Source organism: Lepisma saccharinum, chromosome 18 (assembly GCF_977018435.1).
Source record: "Lepisma saccharinum chromosome 18, izLepSacc3.1, whole genome shotgun sequence".
NCBI lineage: Eukaryota > Metazoa > Arthropoda > Insecta > Zygentoma > Lepismatidae > Lepisma > Lepisma saccharinum.
In genome coordinates, this window is record NC_139246.1 from 22,769,099 (window position 1) to 22,795,497 (window position 26,399).

Genomic DNA, 26,399 nt, shown 5'->3' on the forward strand with positions numbered 1-26,399 from the left:
AAATAATTGAATATATATCTAAACTTTCGTACGTTTTGAGTTCGTCGTGCGTCTACATGAGATACTTGTTTGTAGTATGCTATCATATACTTGTATTTTTATCGTCTTCATCTGTTCTGAAGATTTGTAACATCCTCTTAGCAGACGAATTACGTGGCAGGAGCAAATTTGACGCTTATTCTTACTGCTGACACGCGCGTGGCAGCAGACTAGGCCAAAATTAAAAAGCTTTCTCCCGTGATGTCAGAACATAAGGTTGCTCAAGTGTTGTGCGATAACTGAGACCCGTAAAGCACGGATTAATTGACACTGATTCAATGAAAAGACAGGGTTGCCAAACAAAAAATATCACAGACTATAAAATATCAAGTACCAAAATGTGTTTTAAACACTTCTAAAAAACATGTTTAAAACACATTGTTTTAAACGTTTAAAACATTTGTAAAAAAACCAAAGCCGTGTGTTTTAAACGTTTAAAACAAACTGTTTTAAACATGCCAACCCTGTTGTTTACTATCGTCGCACAACTGTTCTCATTTCTATGATTTTTACTTTGCACGCCGGTGAATCTACACTAGAAACAACGGTGACTGACCTAAACCGGAAGTTACGGGGGAACCCGCCAAGACATCACCGTCTGTGCAGGGACAAGGGTAATAAATTATCCTTGGTCGGGAATTGTCGAAATTTTCCCGTCCTGAGGCTGGCAACAGTGTCGTTGCTATGACTACGATCTTTATGAGGATAAACATCTGCGAACGAAAATGTCTACCTTCACTACGGAAAATATGATAATCTCTAATTATATGCAACATTATTCATTAAAAGTGTGTTTTGATTGTCAGTTCACCTGATATGAGAAGATAAGCACCAAACTGTGTTCACATGAACTGGTTACTGTTTTATGCTGCTGTGATAAAGTAGATTATCTAGCGTAAGTATAAACATACGTAGTGTAAATATTTCGAACTCGATTTTTTTATTTATTTTGTGCAGTGAAAATATGTACATGATAGTATAGAAGAACCTTCTATTGAATTTAATAAATTTGTCACATAAATATCAGGTACGAATTAAAAAGCTGCAGGTACACCTTGTTTGTAAATTGACAATATGCAAGATCCACAGGCTTCGTAGCAAAATTGTGTAACTGAGACGTCACATCTTGTTGAATCTCACACACTTTTAAAGCATATTATAACTCGATGTGTTGTTTCTGTACCACCAAAATCATTATCAGTTCCGAAAGGTCCACAATTTTTGCAAGTTTTATGGGAGTATTAGGAAGTGTTTTAGAATACTGGAAACTATTGTGGGAAGTAACTTTGAAGCTTGGAGAAAGCAATTAACACGGTTAAACGCTTCACTAAGTATTACTTATCAGATAAACTATGATTTGTATCATAGCTCATGCAAGCATCATCACCTCTACTCTTTCCAGCGAGCAGTCGTTCCTGAGTCAGCTATTTTTGGTTGTCTCGAAGGGGCTTTTGTGCTTGAGACCACATATATCAGTGATCAGGTGTTGATCCATTGAGGGATGTTATTCCAATGCTAAGAGCCAGTGGCGCAGGAACGGTTGGATACAGGGGTACATTGTACCCCCCTAAATTGTTGAAGGTGGTACTGTACCCCCTAAACTCGTAAATCTAATTGTACCCCCTGTACCCCCCTTAGATAATTTGACAGACGCAAGGTGCTATTGTTAAAATAACCTATTTTTAATTAGCCCAATAAAAAAGTTTAAATTGTTTATAACTCATAACCATTATCTTCCTTACCACAGAAATTCAAACCATTGTAAACTTATTCTACTACATTGTGCTTGCTATGATTTAGTTCATTGACCTCTGTTCTTGGAAACTTCTTTAAGGAGATGAAAATTGTTTAAAATGTGTGTGGAACAGTGGAATCAGGTAAAGTTTAGCCTACTCGCAGAAAATCACTCTCCAGGTGAGTGCTCTTTTGCTTAAGGGGGGTACACTTCTCTTAAGAAACAGTTGCATCTATTCGAAGATAAGATATAAATCTTAGTCAGAAGAGTATACGACTGACCTCCTTTTCTTTTGAATTTTTCAAATGGAATTTTCCGAAACGAAATACTTACACAAACGAGACTGGACACGACTGACCAACTTGGGGGTTACAATCTACTCCTGTACCTCACTCATAACTTTCATAACTTTGTAAGAGGTTATTCGGAAAACTATACTTAAACCTATATATCTCATACGAAGAGATTTGTTGAACATACAGATGTTACTAAGACAAGAAAAATCTGTTTTCTTTCAAATTTAAAGAGGAGAATGAAATAAATCTCTGCAAAATCAAAGCGAGACGATACTTGATGTAAGAGACGATCTCGTTGGAAACTCTGGTTATCATGTTTGAAGAAATTGCTTAAAATAAATTTAAAATGCTATCTCTTTTTCAGACATACCAAGTGTTTATCTAATTTATTTTTGAAATTAGCCGTGTATTTTATTTATTGTAATTGCAAAGTAAATCCAGTAGTGACAATTGCAAGCCTGTGCTGCCCATTTTAATCTATTCAAGATAAAATTCCGTACTTCGATGGTTCGCAATGTCGAAACAAGGTGTAAAGCAGAAAAACGTTATCAACTAAAGTTTTTGCTTTAATGAGATATTGTACATTGTGAGCGTGGTGACACAATGTACATGTTGCTTATACTAAACATTTCGTGGGTCAGGAGAAGACACCTCGCCTTGTAATTAAGGGGTTCCACATGCACAGTGTTTTGGATTCCACTTTAAACTGTAGATCCAGTCCCGATTAGCCTATGTGAGCATGAAGTGGATCTAGAAAAGTTTTAATAACTTCTGATCCGAAACCGAGACAAGAATAACCACAAACAAGGATGAGAAGGACCTCACCATACAAGAGACTAAATGAGGCTGTGACAATTCTGGACTCGTCTCATCGCGATATCATTCCCATGTGAAATGAAATACTTCCTACACATTAAAACAGTGCGATTTGTGATTTTATCTGAGGGAGGAGGACTTATTTTTAAATATGTATTAGGTGTACTTAGAATTAGACACTAATTGCTTAAAATCTAATTTGATATACAATGAAACACAAACACAACGCCATTTTAAGTTAAACCCTAAAGTCAAACTGTAAGAAAATCAGATGAATGTACGAGAGAAATGAGAATCACTGCAGGTTCTATGGTTTGCCACTTTGCTTGTCAAGGGCACTGTGATACTTAAAACTTGATCCAACTTCTTGCAAATTTTTCTGCATGAAAACAATGCACTGGGGGTCTATTTATGGAAAGGAAAAGTAGGTTCAAAACTTCTAAATGATTTCTCTAATCACTTAAGTTAGGTTTATTGCATTGAACCTGCTCACATTCAGTTGATTTTCGATTGGATTCACAAGGTCTTTGAGTGAGATGGGAATGTTTGATTGATTGATTTGGTTTATTTTACTTCACATTTCTGCCACTTTTGGCTAATTACGAAGGTGAGGATGAGTGATTATTATGATGAAATTGATGAAGGGACAGTAACAAATAACACCCATGTCCAGGCCGGAACCTCTGTCATCGTAGCGCGCGCTATGCTAACCACTCCGCCACGGAGGACGAAGAATTGGCATGTCACCCTAAAACACACGCATGTACCCACATTCACATTCTACATTTAATACCACTACACTACATATGAAAATAAACCTTGGCTGGCTCTCATATTGTCCACCAAAGATTGAAATGACAGAAACTTTCGAGCATATGGTTTTCCTTGCTTGCTCTGAGATCTGAAGGATTTCGGTTTTGTATGTGTAATACTAGTATACTTTCAGTGCGTGAATAGCGTCATTAGGTACAGCTAATTATATTACAAATAATTGCTTTACCATGAATATTTTAAAGATATTTTTATATGTAGGCATGAGACATTAAAATGATCTGAAGTGAAGTGGAACTCTGTAAGTATGATATATTCAATAATATGGTTTCTATGGTAGGTGGGAGATGATTATTCGTGATTGGAATGGCTCAAGATAGAGAGTGTGGGGGTTGGGAATCTTCCTCACACCCTTTAAATTGCAACCTGCATTAAAATGAATAGATGTATCTTTGTTCGCAATTTTCACATTTCGAACTCCTGATTTTCTATTGCATTATATATATGGGAGGCTGAATTTTGTACCCCCCCAAATGAAAAATGTTCCTGCGCCACTGCTAAGAGCTGTATATCTGACCCACTTTACCTAACCTGCAAACACTTACGGAGATAGGAGTTTATAGAAGGAAAAATCATTCTCTAGAAAACATAAGCATCTGAAGTGAGACATAAATAGGAGCCATGTTAACAATGTATGTGTACCATGATTAGCTTGGGATGAAACAATTGGAACTTGAGCCTTGAAATCAATTTAGAGACAAATTCACATGTAAGTTACATGCATTTTCTCCCAGACAATTACAAATATGAAAGGAAACGTATTGTGGTGCAAGCAGTGTATGCAATGTGTCTGCAGAATGTGTGTTTTTTTTAAAAAAAATATTATTATTGTTACCACATGGTGACTTCCAGGGGTGCCCATCCCCCCAAGTCGTTCATCAATATCCTCCCCCAAATGAATTGTTCATCATACTCCCCCTAGATACACGAGTATAGTTTGCATAGACATACAGTTATTGGTTTTTGTTTGAATTGGACAATTTGATTTCATTTTTTAAAAATTAAATTTTGAAACTGAGAGAATTTTACAATTATCCAGTGAGTCTTAGCACAGGAACACATACAAGCAAAACTAATCATGCCTGAAATCATCCAACACTAAAACTGAAAGAAAACACCAGGCATGTTTACCACTGGCTGAGATGCCAACAATCGAAAGGCACATGACATTTGAAACCTTTCTTCCATTTAAACTTAAGAGACTAAAGAAAGAAAAGGCACGGCTTACTTTATGTTTGCTACAGAAAATAGTGTTCTTGTGGATGTTAAATCATGAAGTAGATGCTGAACATCTAATAACCATAACTAAGAATCAATAACAAGTCAATCCAACGAAACAATCCCCCCATTTTTGTGTGAAGATATGTAGAATTGGTAGGTAAACTATGAAATTTTGTCCGTCCCCCCCCAAAAAAAATTCCCATGACGTGCATCATGAATCCACCCTGTTGGCACACCTGGTGACTTCTCAGTGAGAACCAAAATTATGAGTAAGGTTACCGAGGAAAAGAATATGATGGCAGACAACAGACATGATTCATGCTAGAAGGAGTGGAGAAAGTAATCGAAGAAGAAAATGAGAAAAATTCAAGCAAAACCAGTGCAGAAAACTATTGAGAAATGGAAGAGTTTCATTAATAACTTTTGGTGGAAAAAACGAAATAAAACTAAAGACAAGTTTTAACCAGACAAGAATTATATTTTCTTCTCATAATGATTATTTTTAAAAGGGAATATTCCTTACCCCAAATGTTTTTTTTTTTTCAATAACAAAAGTGTATTTTAATGGTCATAAAACATAGTTTTGTGTTCAGTAATAAGATGTGCAAAGGCTGTAAGTATTTAAATGTAAGCAGAGGGAGGGACTGTACACTGTTAGCTTAACCAGGGATTCCAACGCAGCCTCTTGATCAGAAATCAATCACAGAAGCCACTATACTGTTGAGAAGGTACACTATGCACATTACATTATCTATGTACAAATGTAAAATGTACATGGCAGTAGACATGTATAATAGTGTATGGGAAGTTTATGTATGGCACATTATGTAAAATAACTTGCTGCTTTTATTTTTGTAGCAACACACATCTAGTAGCAAATTTGCACATCATTTGGCAACTATGAGTTCCCCAAAACCAGCAGAAGCATCAGATGATGGTGAAATGGATCGCATGTTGGAGGCAGAGCTGTCTCGACTGCAGCGACAGTATCGCATCATGGAGGGTGACAGAATGAGCTACTGCGAGGAGGCAAGGTGTCACCTCATAAAGCAAAGGTGGGTTCTCAATGAGGTTTCTTCACGAGGGTCATTTCATGTCAAATCATGCAAAGGTAGTGGCGATGATTGGGTTCCAGAACCAGAGGGGTAAGGTGCCAAAACTGGGGGGCATATAAGATTTAGCATAGTGCGGGGGCAAAATTGGCAAAAAGTGGGGGGAGGGGGCAACAGCCCCCCCTAATAGCCACCACTATGCAAAGGTGTTCATCCCACCATCTCAGGCTTGGATAAAATGTGGTCCATTGCTTCTGGCAAATATAAGAATCTGTATTATTCTTTTATGGAATATCGACTCTAGCTTGGAAATTAGAACTCAGAAGTTCTTGCAATTGGCATTTGATTTTTCTCCTTTTGTAGTGTGCCCATGGATATTCACAGAATTTTTTGCAGGAAGGGGCAAGGCAAGGTATTTTTCCAGAGGGAGGTGCAAACAAATCATATCTATCCCCATCCAATAGTGTTGCCCCCTCAAAAAATAAAAACACTCCTTCAGTTTGAAGTTATGCTAGTGCAATGTTCTTGTAATATTAACATAAATTACTGTGACTGAATGAAGTTATATGTATGAAATACGAGGTCTGGCTAAAAGAAAATGATGTGGCAACCATGTTGGAAATGTACGTGCAGCAATGGAGAGCACATGCACAAGAAATAAAGCTTCAATAAGCTACGACAGAACCCTGGGCCTCTGTCACTCGTAATTAGTCTGTGAGCAGTTTTTGAATGTGGAAGTCCGCAATTGTGTTGCCATAAAATGGCAAATATGAAACTCGAGCAGCGCATCAGCCTCAATTCCTGCTGAAATTTGAAGAAATAACCGAGTAAGTGTTCACTGACTCTTTATCGATGCCCACTATGTCTGCTATCATTTAAATGCAGACCTGGCGATCGTTCTGAACAAAGTCATTAATTTTTTCATTTCTGTTGTTGCCATGAAAGGGCATTTGCCATTTTACGACAACATGATTGGAGACCTCCACCTTCAAGCACAGTTCACAGACTAACTACGAGTGACAGTAACCCAGGGTTCTGTCATCAGCTTCTTGAAGCTTCAAGGTCTATTTTCTGCACATGCGCTTCCCACTCCTGAACGTATACTTCCACAGGAATGCCAGTTTTTTTTGTTTTTTTTTTAGCCAGACATCGTATATTATTTTGGGAATACATCCATGTTCCAGGAGGGAGGGCCATGGTCCCCCTTTGCTCTCCTACCGAATGTGCATGAGTATGACATGCTCTGATTTAATTTATATTTTTCATCAACACTTAGTAACATAAAATATGAAATTCATCATACTTATTCACAATTTCATGAAGATTCCAAATATTACATGTAAAATATAATTAAATGTCTTCCAAGTTTGTATTAGTAGTTGAAAAGGTGTTTTCAAAAATTCAAGAATTAGCCTAATTTTAATTAAATATTATATGCGATATTTGGAATCACCATGGAACTGTAAATTGGTGAATTTCAATAATTTAAGTTAATAATTCTTCATGAAAAACATGACTGTGAAATTCCATGAATACGTTTTCGTAAAATGGCAGGAAGTTTTGAAGAGTTCTAAATTCGAAACTGGATTTGATATTCCATAGTGAGGGGGTGGACAATATACACCTTAGCTGGATGGTTTGGCTTGGGATGACCCACAAGCAGTTAATATCAGATGTGGTTGTATGCAGTGAAGTTTGTGTTTGAAGAGTTTAGTATCTGGGTAACTCACCAAGGGAAGGGCTGTGAGGCTGAGTTTCCAGTGGGGACATTGAAAAATTACTCATCCTAAGAGTCGAACCCAGTTCTTCTGCATGTCAGTCAGATACCCTACTGACATTGCATTACTACTTTAGAACCAAATAGAAAAGAATACCTTTCATTAACACATACTATGTTGCTGGTAATCATGTAGTGAGACTTCAGGATGGATGTATAGGGTAAGTCAAAAAGAATGAAACTACTTTATACAGTTATTATGACATAACTATTTACGATAGAAAATCAAACAAGGCATCAATGGAAATAAAAACTGTGGAAGTTTTATTCCCACTTGGCACTCTTGTGCTGGTTTGCCATTCCTCTGCCAGGATCGCTATAGTGTGGCAAAATGACGAATGACCAACAGAAGGCATATTGTGTGTTTGAGTTAATGATCACAATGGAGGAAAGACATTTCTGCATGCATTTTGATAGTAAACCAACATTTTGGATGAACCATCGGTACAAACGATTTGAAGAGACTATAGTCTCTGTAAAGGGAAGAGCATTGGGCAGGTGTGTGTACCCTATGAGTCAGCGAACATCATTAGGGAACATTTTGCAAAAAAACACGAAAATTCACACACAGTGCAAGTCGTGAGCTGCAACTGCCCCAGAAAGCCACATGTTGTTCTGATGTGGTGGATTACCACCGAAACATATAAATATTTTTTTTTTGCACCATTGAGGTCGACTCAGACTTTGCTTACTCCAACAAACAATAATCCTTCTGCTGGTCATTCGCCATTTTGCCACACTAGCGATCCTGGCGGAGGAATGGCAAAGCAGCATAAGAGCGCCAAGTGGGATTAAAACTTCCATAGTTTTTCTTTCTATTGATGCCTTGTTTGATTTTCTATCGTAAATAGTTACGTCATGATAACTGTTTAAAGTTGTTTCATTCTTTTTGTCTCACCCTGTATGTGTCTCATTTCTTTCACACATGCCTGTACAAGAATTTACCAGATATTTTTTTTTCAGGAAGTTTCTAGAATCACTAGAAAAGGAGAAAAATGAATTATTGTTGCAGTTTAAGGCAACAAAGTCAGATTCTAACGAACAAAAGGATAACAGGGTGTTAGGAAGTGTAAAACGTTTACTTGCGTTTCAAGAAAAATGCAAGAATGACATTGAACATGAAAAGATGCAGGTATATTTATGTTTGTGAACTTTTGTAGATGTAACTTTTTATTGTTTTTTTGTTTAAAATAATTATTTCATGCTTTTTGCACTAGCAAGACAGTGGATGTAATTGGTTGATTGATTTGCTTTATTTTACTTCTATTTTTGTGCTACTTTTGGCTAATTTGCGAAGATGGGGTTGAGTGATGATGTGATGAATGGACACTCACAAACATCTATGCCCAGGCCAGGATTTGAACCTGGGACCCATGGAACAGTAGATGTGATAGGATAGAAATGAAACAATTACTGAAATACCAGGCACATGGATGAAAAGGCCATTGGCTGTTATTCAATATCCCATCACAGAATTTGCTATTATTTATCACCAGGACTCGAAAAAATCCCGGTCGCCATGGCAACTAAAAATTTCAGCCTGGCGACCATGATATTTTGCTGTAATATTGCCTTCTTTTAAGTTAGCATGTACGAAATTTTGAAGATTCTAAGTTCAAATTGCGGTACAGTGTAAGTTAGCAAATTATTATTTTTATCAACGTGTGAACATTCCATAGAATCAGTACCAATTTCTTACTCTTTGTTCCCAAACAGCCCCCCACTCCATTTCCTGCTTTCTCACATGATTTAGCGATGGATGTTTTGAATATGGTGATGCTCAGCTCCTTATAGATTGATTTTTTTCTAGTTTACAGTTATTACAAGCATAAGAAAACAGTTTTTCGTTGTGACGTTGCAGGAGAACACACGCTCCCTTCATCAGACATTTATTTTGATTTTGACTAAAGATACAGTTATAACAATGGTTAAACAAAAAGAATCCATTATATAATGGATGTTGTCAATGTTACATTGTTGTAATATAGCAACCTAACTGTGAAAAGAAACAGTCTGTTTTATTTTTATTTCAAATAAAAAATTTAGATCACATTATTTCTTATTTAAAATTTTGAATCCCAAATATCATCAGGTAATTCAAAGTCATCATTGTTTTCACAAAGTTTTTTGATGTTTTGTGTTACATTAAATTTTTTAAACAAAGAGATAGGTTTGGAAGTTAACAAAGAGAAAACTAAATATATGCTTACAGGCCGAAACCAAGTGTTAGGTATTAATCAAAATCTAATTATTGATAACAACTCATTTGAACCAGTTTCCAAATTCAAATACTTAGGAGTAATATTAACAAATGAAAATTATATTAAAGAGGAAATAAAAAGTAGGTTTAATTCAGGAAATGCATGATATTTCTCTCTTCATAAACTTTTATCTTCTCGTTTAATATCTAAGAAACTAAAAGTTAAAATATACAAAACAGTAATTTTGCCTGTAGTATTATATGGGTGTGAAACTTTGTCCCTTACATTGAAAGAGGAACACAAATTGAGAGTATTTGAAAATAAGATCCTTAGGAAAATCTTTGGACCTAAAAGGGATGAGGAGACAGGTGAGTGGAGAAGGTTACATGATTTGGAAGTACATAATTTGTATTCATGTCCAGATATTATTAGAATAATTAAATCAAGAAGACTTAGGTGAGAAGGCCATGTGGCACGAATGGGAGGAAAGAGGAGTTCACAGGATTCTTGTTGGGAAACCTGATGGTAAGAGACCTATAGGAAGGCCAAGACGAAGATGGAGGGACGTTGAGATGTACCTAAAGGAAATCGGTAGAGATGGAAAAGAGTATATAGATCTTGCTCAAGATAGGGACAGATGGAGGGCCTGTGTTGCTGCGGCCATGAACCTTCGGGTTTAAGAAGGCTAGAGAGTTAGTTCGTTAGTTAGCTTCTTTTCACAGTTAGGTTGCTATATTACAACAATGTAACATTGACAATATCTATTATATAAGATTCTTTTTGTTTAAAAAATTGCTAACCATTGTTATAACTGTATCTTTAGTCAAAATGAAAATAAATGTCTGATGAAGGGAGTGTGTGTTCTCCTGAAACATCACAACGAAAAACTGTTTTCTTATGCTTGTAATAACCGTAAACTACAAGAAAATAATTCTACAATGCAAGTAATGCGTACATACAACTCTTATAGATTGATTGATTTGCTTTATTTTACTTCGCTTTTTGTGCCAGTTTTGGCTAATTTGCGAAGATGGTGATGAATGATGAACGAACGCTCACAAACATCCAAGCCCAGGCCGGGATTCGAACTCGGGACCCCTGGTATCATAGCACGATGTGCTAACCACTCCGGCATGGGGGCCGGCTCAGCTTCTTATAGTATGCACAATTGCTAGTGGGTGGTTTCCTGGCGCCTAGCTCTGAAGACGATTTTTCGAGCACTGTTTAAGACCTATGCATGAAGCAATAGTATAGTTCTGGTTAGTTTGGTAGGAGTTTGTCCATGAATCATGTTACACAAGTTATACATAGATACACAAGTTTATGGTAAATAAAAGTTGACAAAAGCAGGAGAAAAAACCTAGATCATTTGTATAATAGTAGTGAAATTCTTTTTACTTATTTTTCTGTATGATAAATGGTAACAGACATAAATTGATAAGCTATTTCACTGTGTACGTGTGTGTGTATTGGGAGGTGAATAGTTTCAATGAAGTTCATTATGCAAAGAGTTCCCATTTGTGAGTACCATGTCGTACATAAAAAATGTTTCCCTTAAAATTTGCTATAAATTAACAGACCTAATTTTACCATGCAGGAGAGCAGGACAGGATTGAAATCGTGCTGCAGCCTCACATTTGTATCTTTGTAAGCTGCAAAGCAAACAAGAATCCTTGATCGCCATATTTTTCATGTTTCTCATCTAATTCAGAGCTGTGGTGGTCTAGTAGGTAGGGCACCCATGCGGGAGACCCAGGTTTAAGGTCAGAATTTTTTCAGCCTTGTCCCTGGGGCAAAACTTGGGGAGTAAAGGCAGCAGGACCATGGTGCTGATCACATCACCTGCAAAATAACCGAGATGGAGAACGTGTGAGGCTGTACTCCAACATCCCCTAAATGCACCTTAGTGGCACAGTGCTACATATATATATATATAAAAACACACACACACACACACACACACACACACACACACACACACACACACACACACACACACACACACACACACACACACACACACACACACACACACACACACACACACACACACACACACACACACACACACACACACACACACACACACACACACACACACACACACACACACACACACACACACACACACACACACACACACACACACACACACACACACACACACACACACACACACACACACACACACACACACACACACACACACACACACACACACACACACACACACACACACACACACACACACACACACACACACACACACACACACACACACACACACACACACACACACACACACACACACACACACACACACACACACACACACACACACACACACACACACACACACACACACACACACACACACACACACACACACACACACACACACACACACACACACACACACACACACACACACACACACACACACACACACACACACACACACACACACACACACACACACACACACACACACACACACACACACACACACACACACACACACACACACACACACACACACACACACACACACACACACACACACACGGAACTTTATCTCATCTTATTACCATCTAATTCATTCATATTTTGCAAGGAAATGTCCACTTCGCAGAACAACAGGTTCTCACTGGGGGATAAGTTACATTAGCATACTTTTTTACAAAGTCATTGTGGGAATGCTAGAAACAGGGCAAAAAATTTTATTTTGCAGAAGAGAGTAGTACGAATTATGGCAGGAGAGAAAATAAATGAACCTTGTACGAAAATCTTCAGGGATCTTGGCATTCTACCATTACCTTGCCTATATATATTACATTTACTGTGCTATGTAAAACAAGATATGTCTAGTTTCTCCAAACGTATCAAGGAAGTACATCAATACAACACAAGAAAAAAAATCACAATCTGGTTATACAAACTCATAATACCACTCTCCTTGAAAAAGGTCCTAAATTCGTAGGTATCCACCTGTATAATAAATTACCTGATCACATGAAAACAATGGAATCAACTACCCAATTTAAGAGGGAATTAACAAAATTCTTATTACGACATTGTTTTTATTCAATAAATGAATTTCTAAATTTGTAAATATTAAATTACATAGATTGTCAACAAAGAGGGTTAGGTTGTACAGAAAATGGAATTATACTATTTATATTATCATGTACAAAGTATTCACTATATCCTATTATTGTGCCTAAATGATCATTAATCGGTTCTGTATATATATTGCATTCTTCCATGTTGTACAAGTTACATATTTACTTTTACATCTTATTTTTACACTAAGAAATTTTCTTCGCTTATTATTGTGTTCACCTTAAATATTGTATGTAATTTCACTCCAATAGTGTATTCTTCCTTTATTTGGATTTGCTTCATGTAGAAGTTCTTCAAATCATTGCTGTAATTCTTGTCTATAATTGTATTAATATTTTGTTAGTGTATTTGGATTTCCTTCATGTAGTAGTTCTTAAAATCATTACTGTAATCCTTGTCTAAAATTGTATTAATATTTTATTACTGTATGTATTGTTATATAACGATTTCCATACCTATGGACATGGGTTTACGGAAATAAAGAATTTAAAAAGTAAACAAACATACATGATAAATAAAACTAGGCTGATGCTGTGTCGTGTTTAAATGAAAAGTTTGTAGAACACGTTTGTTTTTCTTGTCAAACATATCTTGTTAAGACTATATTTCTTGTCAAGTATATTACATAGTATTTTTGTACTGTGAATTGCATATTTTCAGATAAAAGAATTGGAGGCACAACTAAAGAAGATGAGGAAGGACGTTGAAAAATTGCAACGGGGTGAATTAGATGATCAGATGTTGCGGGAGAAGCTCCAGCAAGAGCAGAGATTCATCCAGATGCTGGAGAGTCGTCTGGAGCATGTAATTAAGAACTTTCATTAACACTAGAATGGCGAAGGACCTGATACCCCCTAGAACAGCACAAAAGGGTCATTTTGATCCCTCAGAAGAAAAAATGCATTTACAATTCTAATTATTTTAGAGTGGGAACATATTTTTAATTTAGATTATTTTCTGTATTATAATCAAATTGTTTAGGTGGTTTATGATACATTTTGATTACGAATAAAGATCACAAACAACTGAACACTCCAGAATATGCGAGATTTCAGCACGAGAAACTGCTACTTGGTGCAACATGTTCTGAGACGTCCTTACCAGTCCAAGAACACTACCTACATTACAACATGTAAACTGTGCCAAGTGGGAACATGTTAAAGACAGGTTGACACAGGAACCGCAACCTAAGACTGATATTGCAACACGCATAAATGAAACTTCACAGGGTCAAATTGCCCCTCCTGCTGTTCTAGGGGTATAACATGAAATTTCACAGAAATAATTATATTTTCTAGATTTCAATATCCATCTTAAAAAGAACAAAGAATTATGAAAAGTCATAAAATTTCAAGTAAAAAGTAAGTAAGAACAACGGGATAGTTATTAAAGGAACAGGTCATTTTGACCCCTCCCACCGTTCTAGTATTAAGTATCAAAATATGTCATATATGAAATCTAGAGTACGTGATGTAGGCTTTTGCATTTACAAACTTTAATTGGAAATATTATTAACATTAGTACCAACTCTGGTAAACATTATTAATGCAGTGTGTCCGAAAAGCAACGCAACCGAGATTTTACACATACAAAACTTTTGTACAAAAAGCGATAGAGACGTGAAACTTACTCTCGATATTAACTTTGTCTATGTGGATATTTTTTAAACATGAAACAAGAAAATGATGCTCTACATGATCATTCAGTGTGTGGAATTTGAGAAGATTTGAAATTTATCATACAAAATGATAGTTTAGGTTTTTGTGTGATACATTTCAAATCTTTTCTTTCATGTCAGGCACACTTGGCACAACCAATTGTGCCAGTATTTTCGAAAAAAAAAATATGCACTTTTTTTTTCAATATGCCATATTTAACCCCCATAAAATCGTGTGTAATGCATAAAAATTTATCAGTTTGATAAATACCCACAGACCATCAATGCACATTAAAAATTTTGCAAGTGACTCTACACCTGTCTTTTATCTAAGTTTGTCTTTATTTTTGTTTCATTATTCCGCAAACTGAACATTCATGTAGAGCATGATTTTCTTGTTTTAAAGATGCAAACATATCCACAGAGACAAAGTTACTACCCAGTGTAAGTTTAATTGTCTATCGCTTTTTGTACAAAAGTTACATACGTTCAAAGTCTCGGTTGTGTGATTTTTTGGACACCCTGTATTAGTAGCAAACAATGGTAAAGAAATCAGAAAACAGTGGTAATGGGACCTGATGTGCTGACCAGTCAAAGGAAAACCACATTATGGGTCTTTTTTTTTCTTTTTTTTAATAACCTACAACATATTTCCCCATCGCTCAGTTCAGTATCAAATGCATTAAGTTTATTGTCATACAAAAAAACTATAAATGAAGTAAAGGATTTGAATGTACAGTATAAAATTAACATTTTCAGTTTGGTGCCCTGGTGTGGTGGCACAGGTGACCTGTTACCCGAGATGTTGGGGGGAACATGTTTTTAATCACGACCTGACAACCATCTTGTTTCCCCTCTCACACCTCTTGCTTTCTTAGCATATCAGAGTCATGGGACAAATTAACATTATTTTGTGTCTGAGGGAGCAAGCATAGAAATTTATATTGAAGCACAGAATGTGGGTTTACTTTTGATTGCAAATTTTTCAATGTGTGTCCTTTGTACAAGGATGTTCTTACCAAATTATATAAACTTTAAAATGTAAATTGCAATCGAGTGTATCTGAATATTTGGATATCCAGATCATCTGTATTATCTTGATTATTCAGATATACAGATTATTTGTTGCACCTGGATTTTGTGGTTATCACTATGATATTAACTTGAGTTTTTGTTTTTAGTCCTCTTTAGGCACAGATAGGCTAATCAGGATTAGATTTGTAGTTTAAAGTGGATTCTGAATCCTATGTGCCTCCTTTATGTTACCACAATGCCATCGGGGAGGCTTAGGGGGAGGGAGGGAGGGAGGGAGAGAGAGTGAGTGAGTGTGAGTGTTAATTATTGAATGTTGGGTTGTCAATAACTCAATTTTATTCACTAAATTCCTGGAACTGAAGAACGCGTGGACCACATATTAAATCAGAATTCATTATTGTAAATATACAAGTAAATAAATTATGATTTTTGGTTGTCATATTAATTATTATTTATTTGTCAGTGCTTCAACTCTGGTAATTGTTGGTTCAGAACAACATGTGTATTTGCAAAAATATTCAATTACTTGTTAAGTATCATAGTAAAGAGCATGATAAGCAAATATTATTTATTTCAGGCCTCTATAAAATTCAACAGAATGTTAACTCGTAATGGTTCACTGCGAGAAGAAATAGACCATCTTGTGAAAGAGAGAATGCGTTTCAATGACCTTCATCAACGACTGGTGAAACGTTTTGTTGTTGCAAGAAACACACTCAACTCTTTGGTGGACCAAGCCACACAAGCCTATGACCAGAGGTATTCCATTTTCTTTTACAAGTAATGCAAAATTGATAAATCTTTATTATAAATATGTGTACAGTAAAATGTAAAATTAAGGTACTGCTGTAGTTATATTCAAATATTTGAAAATAAAAAATAATACAATAAATTATATTTTGAGTGACTTCATGTATTATTTGATGATAAAACCACTTTCAAATTGGATTTCATGACATACAACAGTGGTTATGTTAAGAACTCTCTTGAAATGTTTTTAAGTATTCTGAAAAATGTTCAATTGTTACTATGATCAAGGAATACTGTATCAACATTATTATCAGTATAATGTCAAATTGGTGTAGGTTCTACAGCGTTTGTTTTGGCTCCTGGCCGAGATAGTGCGTGACTGCAGAACAGCGAGGCATGACAGGGATTCTTTCATTTTTGACCCGTGATGTCCTGCTTATTTTTATGTACATATCTTTAGCATGCAGAAAATTATATCTTTAGCATGCAGAAAATTATATTTATGTTGCATAATGAGTACTAACCTGTGGTATAAGAGTTGTTCAAAGTGTTGGCCAACTACATTCACTCATTCCCAGAATATTTTGATTGAAATATTTCTTGTTTGCAAGTTGCTTTCTTGCCATTCTTAAACTGGCAGGATGGGCGCTGGATAAAAAATACCCAGAAAAAAATTGCTCCTTGAGTCCGCATTGTAATAGTTTTAAGGCATGTAATTAGTAATACCTTCACTGATTAATAAATTTTATTAATTTTAAACATTTGAATTTGAATCACACATTTCATAAAAACGAAGAAAAAATAACATGTTGAAATACAAAACTGAAACATATGACTGCACATTGGGTGAAATTTACCCAGGCAGTGTTTCTACAGCCCTGCGAGCGGAACTAAGAAAGGAACTAACTGGCTATTATTTGTGGGAACCCTAAAAAAAAAAAAAAAATTGAGTGTATAGAAACAATCCCCATGCTATCCATGAACTGAAAGACACTATACGAACAGAACTTACAAGAATTACGGAAGAGGAACTGTTGCGTGACAATCAAAATTTCAATAGATGCCGGGAATGTGTGAATGCAGTTGGTCAACACTTTGAACAACTCTTATAACACAAGTTAGTACTCGTTAGTACTGCATGCTAGAGACATGTACGTAAAAATAAGCGGGACGTCACGGTTTGAAAATGCCGGTATCCGTGCCATCTGCAGTCATGCGCTATCTTGGCCCAGAGCCAAAACGAATGCACTGTATTGCACTATTGTAATTTTATTGCACCTCCTAATGAGCAGCGATTTATCCACACATTTTTGTGACACGTATACAATTTTTTCACATTTGGTAGCTAAATTTACTCTTACATTCTCTATAAAATAATGCTTACACCCTTGATAAAATTGTCATTACAACCCCCCTCCCCAAACTAAAAATTCTGGATAACCCCATGCTAATATTGACAATAGATAGTGCTGAAAATATTCAAGAAAGTAAATTACATGTTCAATTTTTTTATTATGTGTTATTCCTCTGATCAGTATATCCAAGTTTGTCTTTTCTTGATTGTTGTGTGAAGGGAGGAAGCTCACTCCAAACTGCAAGCTCTGGATCAAAGAAGCAAGAAGGACAATGATGTGTATAGCAACGACATAAGAGAAATGGAGAGAGAGCTGAATCATGAACAGAAGTTGGAAAGTTTTCTTGTAGTTAAAGTGAAGAAAAGGTCTTTGGCAAATATTGAAGCTAAACGTGCTGAGAAAAAGAGTAAGTTTTTTTTCTTTACAAATTTTATAGACATTTATGTGCTATAAGTAAATGATACATATGTACTGTAACATAATATTCATAAATTACTCATTATATTTATGAGCTGTGGTAGCTCAGTTGGTAAGGCATGTGGCTACTGTTCAGAAGAACTGGGCTCAAATCCCGGGGCAGGTGATTTGGACCAGAAATTTTTCCAGTCGTTTCCTTGTTTCTGTGTTGCTCTGGTACCTACCCAGCCTCGTAAATGGGTATACCTGGGTGGTCAAGGTGGCTGGGCATGATGCTGATCACATCATCCCAACTATGGCCAAGATCAAGAATATGTGGAGCTCTATACCTCCACATTACCCCATATGCGTTCATGGCATGCGTGCACTCACACAGGGGTACCTTTAGCTTTCATTCAGGAACCAGTGTAAGTTATCATAATCACAGTGGCAATCGTAATGTTTGTGATCAAGGATTACATATGTGTATGATAAAATTCTGTTTATCAGGATCTTGTAGCATAAAACACAAGCCTCAGAGAGAGAAAAATATTATCAAGTGACGTTGTTCACCTTGAAGCCATCTTCATGCTGTGTAACTTTGTCTGCAGTGTATGGAAACACATGAAATGATTTCCACTGTCTCATGATTTTAATTAAACTCCTGTTGATAGCATTGATATCCGAACTAAATTTACAGTATTTCTTAATTTACATTCTGTATGGCTCATTGCCAATATATAGAGAAAACACAATTTGCACAGTATGCCTATGTATTTTTTGTAGGCCTGAGCTGATACTGATGCTGTGCATTGGCTGATATTTTTTAAAAGTACAGAAATTTCACTGGTAGTGGAAAAATGACACGTGGCACATTCTTGGAGTCTAAATATCCTGGATATTATGCAAGATGAATAATTTTGGCAATGGTATTGCAGGGATAAATGAATTTCATGATTAAATAATTAAAATAATAAAAACATGTGGTTTAACAGCAAGGACTAGTTCCTACCTACCTCACCAGAGGTGGGAGATCGTCCAACCATTTGTCGTCATGACGGACCTCCAGTTGTTGTAGGTTTCCATGACCAGGTTACACTACTTATTCTTAGCTCTCCAATTTCCTCCCGATGCTGGCCCATACACAAGTCGAAATCTCAGGAAAAAATTGTTACGCTTTCCCAAGGAGTCGAACCTGCACACATCCTTAGCCAGAGCCCAAACCTTGCACCTTAAGACCTCACAGCCACGTTGCGGGACAATTAAATAATTACACAGTGATCAGAACGCTACATTTTAAAAGTAGCTTCGCTACAGCTACAGCTACTCTTCCAAAATGTAGCTTCGCTACAGCTACAACTACATTTTCCAGAAAGTAGCTCGCTATGCTACTTCTGTTTGCTACTCGCTACATTTTGCGCTACTTCTGCATACAAAAAATGAAAAACAACCATATGGGTATTAAAAAATCCCCTACTATTGGTAAATAGATTATGTTATTTATTATCATGATTCCAGTCATTCGATAATTTTGATAGAAGTGTTACTTCAGTTACTTATTTTTACTATAGTTTTTGAGAATACCATACCTATGCAAGTGGCATATCAATTCAAATTTGATATATGAATATTGCAATTAGGGTGTTACCCAAATTAATTATTACAACTATACACAAATCAAATTTGGTAGGATTACGTATTTATGTTCACATCAACATATTTTTCTTGAGAATAAATATTTCATTTTTTATAGACTGATATGAAGTCAGCATTTTGAATGAAAAGTACCTGGAGCCCTTTGACTACAAAAGGGGCCCCAGGTTCGATACCCAGCGGAGGTACATAGTGGTTATGATCCAGTCTCGATCAGCTTATCTATGCATAAAATGGACTCAAAACAAAAACTAGGAAAAACGCCTAGTTGGGAGGATGAGATCCTCCATTCCCCACACTGCTCATCATTCTTCCTCGTTCTCACAATTAACCGAAAGTGGCAGAAAGTGACTATAGATAAGAGAATAATTAAATAAACCATTCATCCTCATTGTCATGATTGAGAGAAGTGGAAGAATAGATGAGGAGGTAAACAGAAGAGGACAAATGGGTGGTGGACTATATCAAAGCGTTCGAAGATTAATATGGAACAGGGATGTACTGTACCTATGAAATTCAAGAAGGTAATATATAACACATACTATGTGCCAATAATTACGTATGGAGCAGAGACTTGGACAATGACATAGAGAGACAAAGAAAATATGCAGGCAGTGGAGATTACATTTTTAAGGAATCTTTTGAAGAAGACTAAAAGGGATAGAATAAGAAATGAGGAGATCCGACAGACAGTGGGTGTTAGTGAAGCTTCAGGACAGAATAGATCAGGCACAGATGAGATGGTTCGGACACATGAAGAGGATGGATGCAGAAAGACTACCAGTAAGAGCTTACCATGCACAAGGAGTGGGAATAAGGCCAAGGGGGAGACCAAGATGTCGGTGGAAAGAGCAGATAGTGGAGAGTGTTAAGAGACAAGATTGGAACACCTTGGAAAGAGAGGAGTGGTGAAAGACCTGGAAAAAATGGAGAGGCTTGACTTGTATGCCGACCCAGCCAGAGGCAAGAAACAGCAAAGGATGATGATGATGATGTCATGATTAGCAAAAGTTACAGAAAAGTTACGCGAAAGTAGGAGAGGAGAAATACATAAATTTGGAAACTATGTAAATTAACTAAAGAAAATTGTTGTTTCTGCAGGAAAGTCAATAACTCGTACATACTTTTTGCAATATGATAAAGTTAATGAGGAAACTGTCGTGTAAACCTGAGTGTTCTAAATGTATTGTAATTTTAAAATTTGTGAACAAATACTATCGCGAAAATAATTGTAATTCCAGAAACTCTATCATTCTTGTAACAATAATTTCTTGCTGGTGAGATCCTATATACTGACGATGATCAATGCTGTTAACGTACTGAGCCATTTATTGCTGGCACTATTCCCTTGTCAGTGCAGTGGAAAATCCATCACTCGTTTTTGCACTGCAAGTTGTGTCTTACACAGTAATTAATGGCATTTTGGTGTCTTACACCATGAATATCCACAAGATTTGTTCCGGGGGTGATGCAAACGAGGCACTTTTTCCAGTGGTGCGGCAAACTAGGCATGTTTCTTCCCAAAATAGCGATGGAGCTAAAAAAAACGTAGCTGTTAGCAGGAATATATTCATATATGTCAGTTAGTTATCTGAATATTTGAATTCTTCAGATACTAATTAATTAAATTACGCAGATATCTATAATCTACAATCTAGATAATCTGTATCTCCATGTAATAGACTGTCTTTATGAACCTCCTGCAAAATTAAGAGTTATTGTCGATTTTTTCTGACGCTGTTGCCACATTCAAAATTCACCTCAGAATGCTGAGAAAAAATGTCGCTACAACTACAGGAATTTTGTAGCTTCGCTACCGCTACAACTACAATTTTCAAAATGTAGCGTCGCTACAGCTACAGCTACAAATTTTGTAGCTAGCTACAGTAGCGACGCTACAAGTAGCTCGCTACTTCTGACCACTGTAATTACATTGTATGAAATTATAAATACAATAAAACCTCATTAATCCAGACTAATTGGGGGGGGGATAAGTTGACAGTTTAACGAAAGTCCGGATTAACTGAAATAACCTAAAAGAACAGTAGAAAGTGCATTAAAACTCTGTTTATAGCAACAAAACATGTTTGTTATGGTGTATTTAAAGGGCATAGGCCTAAATACACTATACAATACAGTACAAAGTCTACGGGAAACAGAATTTCATCAGTGGTTTACTGCCTTTTCTTTGGGAAGTTCTCTTGTTGACTTCTAACCACATTTAAAACCTTACATTCTGCTTTTTTCTTGCCTTTGCCTGTCTGGATTAAGCAATGTCCAGTTTAATGAGGTTTTACTGTATTTTAAAGAAAAACTATGGTCTCTTTATGTGGTATAGTTCCAGTTAGGAACTATATTTAAACTGTATTTTAAGTTGTATTAGTCTTCCACTATCAACATTGGTAGGAATTGGTAAGAGTGTCAGCTTTGGTATTGGCTCAACCTTAATTTGTTTGTTTTTAAAAAAGTGATGTCACAAATACTATTATTTATTTTGCAGTGAACGAACGATTGGCCATGGAGAAACTTCGAGAATCGTATCAAGATGTCTTGGAAAAGATTCTACAGTTTACAAAAGAAAAAGATGTTGATAAAGTAGCAGCCCAGTTTGTGAAACAAGAAGAAGAAAATTTTGCACTGTTTAATTACGTAAATGAAGTTAACAATGAAGTGAGTATGGCAGCAATGCATTGTTTAATGTATGCAATGCTCGTAAACTCGAGCATAACTGTCCTGATAGCTGAGCTCACCGAGGAGAGCTTGGATCATGATCTCATATTTGGGGTTAAATTTATACATTTCATTGTGTTTGTTCTACCATCTAATCATTATGCATTCTCATATTGTTAATATCAATAGATGCTAATGGAGAATAGTAATATATATATATATATATTTATTTTAGAGCACCATCGGATATTTCAAGTCAATAGTTGCATGGTTCTCGCTGATCTGGAAATCCTAGAAAAGTCAGAGAAAATTGATATTTTTATTATTAGTTTTTTTTTTTTGGAATGCTTTACATAAAAATGTTCCTTTATTTTATTTTTAATTTCTTTTCAACAATGTTGAATCAACTTGATTTGTTTGCTGAACATATGAAAGTTCTGTGGGAAAATTGGAAATTTAAGAACTGGGAACAAACACACAGGATTTTTTTTTTTGTAATAAAACTTTTGCATAATCAACGTTTTATTGTTGATATAAATTAGGTGGCACCACCATTTGTGTAAGGTTATGCACACCTGTAGTCATTAGTAATAATAATAATGGCAATATTGATTATGTTAATTTTTCTGCCTCAAAAAGAGAGAAGATTTTCCTCTGCTTCCCTGCATAGCAAGAAGTTTAATTTGTACACTGGTTAAAGACAAATATGAACGAAAACTAGTAATAGAAGTAAGTGTATGAAATATTTATTTCATTTATAATAATAATAATAATGTTTGCACAAATATGTAGTCTATGATTTAATACCCACGAAAGCTTATGATTGTAGCCACCAAGCAACAGTAATTTTTTTTTAATTTTCAGTTAGAAAACTTTCAGGATGAAGTAAACCTTATTTTAGAAAGTGTGAAGGAGCAGAGACGTTTGGATTCAGCTCGGAAAAGTGAGCAGAAGGAAAAAATTAATGTCATTGAGGTAGGTGCCTTTTATTTCTCACTTTATAGATAGATAAATAGATTTATTTCCTTTAAGAACCATACATGTAACACTAATTACAAGATTGGTATATACAATGTAATGCATGATATTCAGTGAACAACTTCCACACAATTCATTGCGCCATATTTTGGTCAAACAGATCAGATCCTGCGTTGAAAACATGCTGGGTAAGCATTGTATGTGCCAAAGTGATTCAAGCGCAAAAGTCAGTTTACCCAAAAAGCACATTGATAATAGTATTTTGATCTACTTGTATTTTGTGTATAAACTTAAATTTGTGTATGGGTAAACTGACTTTTGTGCCACCCTGTATATATGAGGAAGGTGTACTTTTTACTTTTTCCGAAGCTCTTACAGAAACCGTGAAAAATGTGTAAAGTGTTGAAATGCAAATTTTCTCACTGTAAGAAGGCTTCTCATAAGCTTTCCTTAACACACACGAATCTGCCTGATTTCTATCCAGAGTACGCTGTATGATGACGTCAAGTTGAATACCATCCACTGGCATGAAATGCAAGTTAAAATTTCAAATAATCGGCATATTTTCCTCACTTCTTGTACATCATGAATGATATTATTTGCTCATTTGCTTAATCATACTTTACAGGAACTGGAATCAGAATGTGAATTTTTAAGTTTCTAGGCCCTCCCCAATGGTGCAGTGGTAACGTCGTTGCATTGTAATGAAGGGATCCTGGATTCGATACCCGCTGGAGGCACATAGTGGTTCGGATCCCAATTTAAACTGTGGGCCCAGTCCTGATTAGCCTGTCTGTACATAAAGTGGACTTAAAACACCAAATCAATCAAACAATCAATTTAAGTTTCTGGCTGGAATCATTCACACTAGAGATTCTAAGTGTGTGCTGAGAGTACATTAATATGGATATTTTACTGATGCACAATGTGGTATTTCTAAAATTTTGTATTGTGCGTATTTTCAAGGTTCGTACTTTGTTCTGTTTCTTCCAGCAAGAACTGGAGGAGAGAGAGTCAGAAGCTGATGAAATTGAGAGGCAACTTGATGAGTACAAGGAGAAACTTAACATGTCTACCAAATGCGTAGAAGATTCTTTTCATATGTTAGATTGTAATAATGCTCCCTTATTGCTGTTACTAGGTAAGCATTAGCATTGCCAATAAGATGATAGTTGCATGATATGTCTCATGGTGGGTTTCAAAAGCTTTTATTCTCATACTAAGCATCTAAAATGTACAGTATTTGGAAGATTTGACTACTATTGTCTCAGGATCTCTTCCCAGGCATCGGAAATCCACTGAGCAAGATTAAAAGCCTCAAGGTGTCATTGTGTTATCTTCTGAAGCGAACGAAGCTTCATGCTGCTTATGCACATTAGGCTTGAATGGTTTGTTGATGGATACACTGAGCGATCACATTGGAACAACTGTGAGACAGCATTTTTTTTTCAGAACCAGCATGTTGGGTTTGTTCGGAAGACTCACGTATATTTATATAACAGTTGGGCTGAAAAGTTCGTAGGCTGACTCATAGATGGCGTTACTAGAATTAAATCCATGTGATTTTTACTTAGTACTAACCTTCAAAAGATACGTGTATAAATTTCACAGCTGCCGGATAATTAGTTCGTGAGATATAGCATTGTGAGTGAAGCAGCTTTTGTTATTGTGAAAAAATGGATAAAAAAGAATTTCGTGTGTTAATAAAGCATTGCTTTTTGGCGAAAAAAAATACTGTTGAAGCCAAGGCTTGGCTTGATAAACATTATTCGGACTCTGCACCAGGAAAATCAACCGTTGAGAAGTGGTTTGCTAAATTTAAACGAGGCGAAATGAGCATCGAAGACGATGCACGCAGTGGACGCCCCAAAGAGGCTGTTACCGACGAAAACATCAAAAAAAGTCCACAAAATAATTTTAAATGATCGTAAAGTGAAGTTGATCGAGATAGCTGAGACTTTAAAAATATCAAAGGAACGTGTTGGACATATTGTGCATGAATATTTGAACATGCGAAAGCTGTGTGCAAAATGGGTGCCGCGCGTGCTCACAATCGATCAAAAGCAACAACGTTTTGATGATTCGGAGCAATGTTTAGCGATATTCAACCGTAATAAACACGAATTTTTCCGTCGATATATTACAATGGATGAAACATGGCTCCATAACTACACTCCAGAGTCCAATCGACAGTCAGCCGAGTGGACTGCACGTGATGAACCGAATCCAAAGCGTGGAAAGACGCAACAGTCGGCTGGCAAGGTTATGGTATCAGTATTCTGGGATGCGCATGGTATTATATTCATCCATTACCTCAAAAAGGGCCAGACCATCAACAGCGATTATTACATAGCGTTGTTGGAGCGTTTAAAGGATGAAATCACGAAAAAACGGCCCCATTTGAAGAAGAAAAAAGTGCTGTTTCATCAAGACAATGCACCGTGTCACAAATCAATGAAAACGATGGCAAAATTATATGAATTAGACTACGAATTGCTTCCCCATCCACCATATTCTCCAGATCTGGCCCCCAGTGACTTTTTCCTGTTTGCAGACCTTAAAAGAATGCTCGTTGGAAAGAAATTTAGCACTGATGAAGAGGTAATCGCCGAAACTGAGGCCTATTTTGAGGCTAAAGAGAAATCGTACTATAAAAATGGCATCGAAAAATTGTATGACCGCTATAATCGTTGTATCGCCCTCGAAGGCAACTATATTGAATAATAAAATCGAATTTTGTCAAAAAAATATTTTTTACTATGTTAGCCTACGAACTTTTCAGCCCAACTGTTATATATATGCTCAGATCTAAAA

The 26,399-nt window shown here is 36.2% G+C and overlaps 1 protein-coding gene across 1 annotated transcript in view; it reads left to right on the plus strand.

Annotated features, from left to right (window-relative positions):
- The first annotated feature begins 758 nt into the window (after positions 1-758).
- Ccdc114 (Coiled-coil domain containing protein 114) overlaps positions 759-26,399 on the plus strand; it is a 49,100-nt gene continuing 23,459 nt past the window's right edge. Inside the window, exons 1-9 of the mRNA XM_083139619.1 lie at positions 759-934; positions 5,797-5,993; positions 8,731-8,899; positions 13,752-13,895; positions 16,361-16,542; positions 18,107-18,294; positions 22,438-22,607; positions 23,472-23,582; positions 24,579-24,726. Coding sequence (XP_082995745.1) covers positions 5,839-5,993; positions 8,731-8,899; positions 13,752-13,895; positions 16,361-16,542; positions 18,107-18,294; positions 22,438-22,607; positions 23,472-23,582; positions 24,579-24,726 — 1,267 coding nt within the window. The 5' untranslated portion in view covers positions 759-934; positions 5,797-5,838. The remainder of the gene's footprint in view (positions 935-5,796; positions 5,994-8,730; positions 8,900-13,751; positions 13,896-16,360; positions 16,543-18,106; positions 18,295-22,437; positions 22,608-23,471; positions 23,583-24,578; positions 24,727-26,399) is intronic.